The following is a 728-nucleotide window of genomic DNA, read 5'->3' as shown; positions in this document are numbered from 1 at the left end:
GGGGGCAGCACCGTCAGGGTGGGACGGGCGTCACCTAGGAGACAACAATCAGCATCTGTCAATCAAACAGCAGACACCTGGACACCTTTACTGTGTGACAGTTGATTTCCTCCTTTAAGGAGTTTCTGTCAGATGGTTTTTCTGCTCCACCAGTCACTCACTCACATTGTTTCACTTCCCTTTAAGAAACCTCTCATGCACATCAGCACAGAAAGAGTCCTCATATGAGCTGAAATACATCAAACTACACTGGAAACTAAAGAAGCTGATTTTACATTTCAACAGCTGCATTTTACTGCACTTTATATGACACTATTTAATGGAAACAATAAAATACGCTTTGAAAATATTTGCACTTTTTCATGATTTGCTTCAAAGTCCTGCTTCATTTATAATGAAACACATTTAGTGTCAAAAGCATCAAGAGCACAACAGTTAATCAGATCTACTGTTAAAGGACATGATCAGCTACAAATAACTGACCACCACATTTAAACATCAGACATATATCAATAAAACAGAAACAAACAGCCTCAGAAAACTTCAGTCTCACTCTTCACAATCATTTGAACTCAACTTCCAAACACTTTCAAATGTAAAGACTAAATGTGAAAACAATTCTACAGCAGGATTGTTGTTCTTGAATCTTTCCTGCACTTCACATTGTTCACGTTTCACAAATGAACTGGAACATGTAAAGAAAAGTTGAGTGAAGCTGCTTTGAGTTC

At 37.9% G+C, this 728-nt stretch overlaps 1 gene segment (V, D, J or C); it reads right to left on the bottom strand.

The window, feature by feature from the left end:
- LOC147817224 (Ig kappa-b4 chain C region-like) overlaps positions 1–728 on the bottom strand; it is a 57076-nt gene that overhangs the window by 40953 nt on the left and 15395 nt on the right. Inside the window, 1 exon segment of the C gene segment in view lies at positions 2–34. Within this exon segment, the coding sequence occupies positions 2–34 (33 nt within the window).

The sequence above is a fragment of the Seriola lalandi genome, unplaced genomic scaffold (genome assembly GCF_002814215.2).
Source record: "Seriola lalandi dorsalis isolate HSWRI2012SDOR001 ecotype SW California unplaced genomic scaffold, Sedor1 jcf7180002054985, whole genome shotgun sequence".
NCBI lineage: Eukaryota > Metazoa > Chordata > Actinopteri > Carangiformes > Carangidae > Seriola > Seriola lalandi.
The sequence above is the reverse complement of the archived record's forward strand: the minus strand, read 5'-3'. Positions and strand labels throughout refer to the sequence as shown.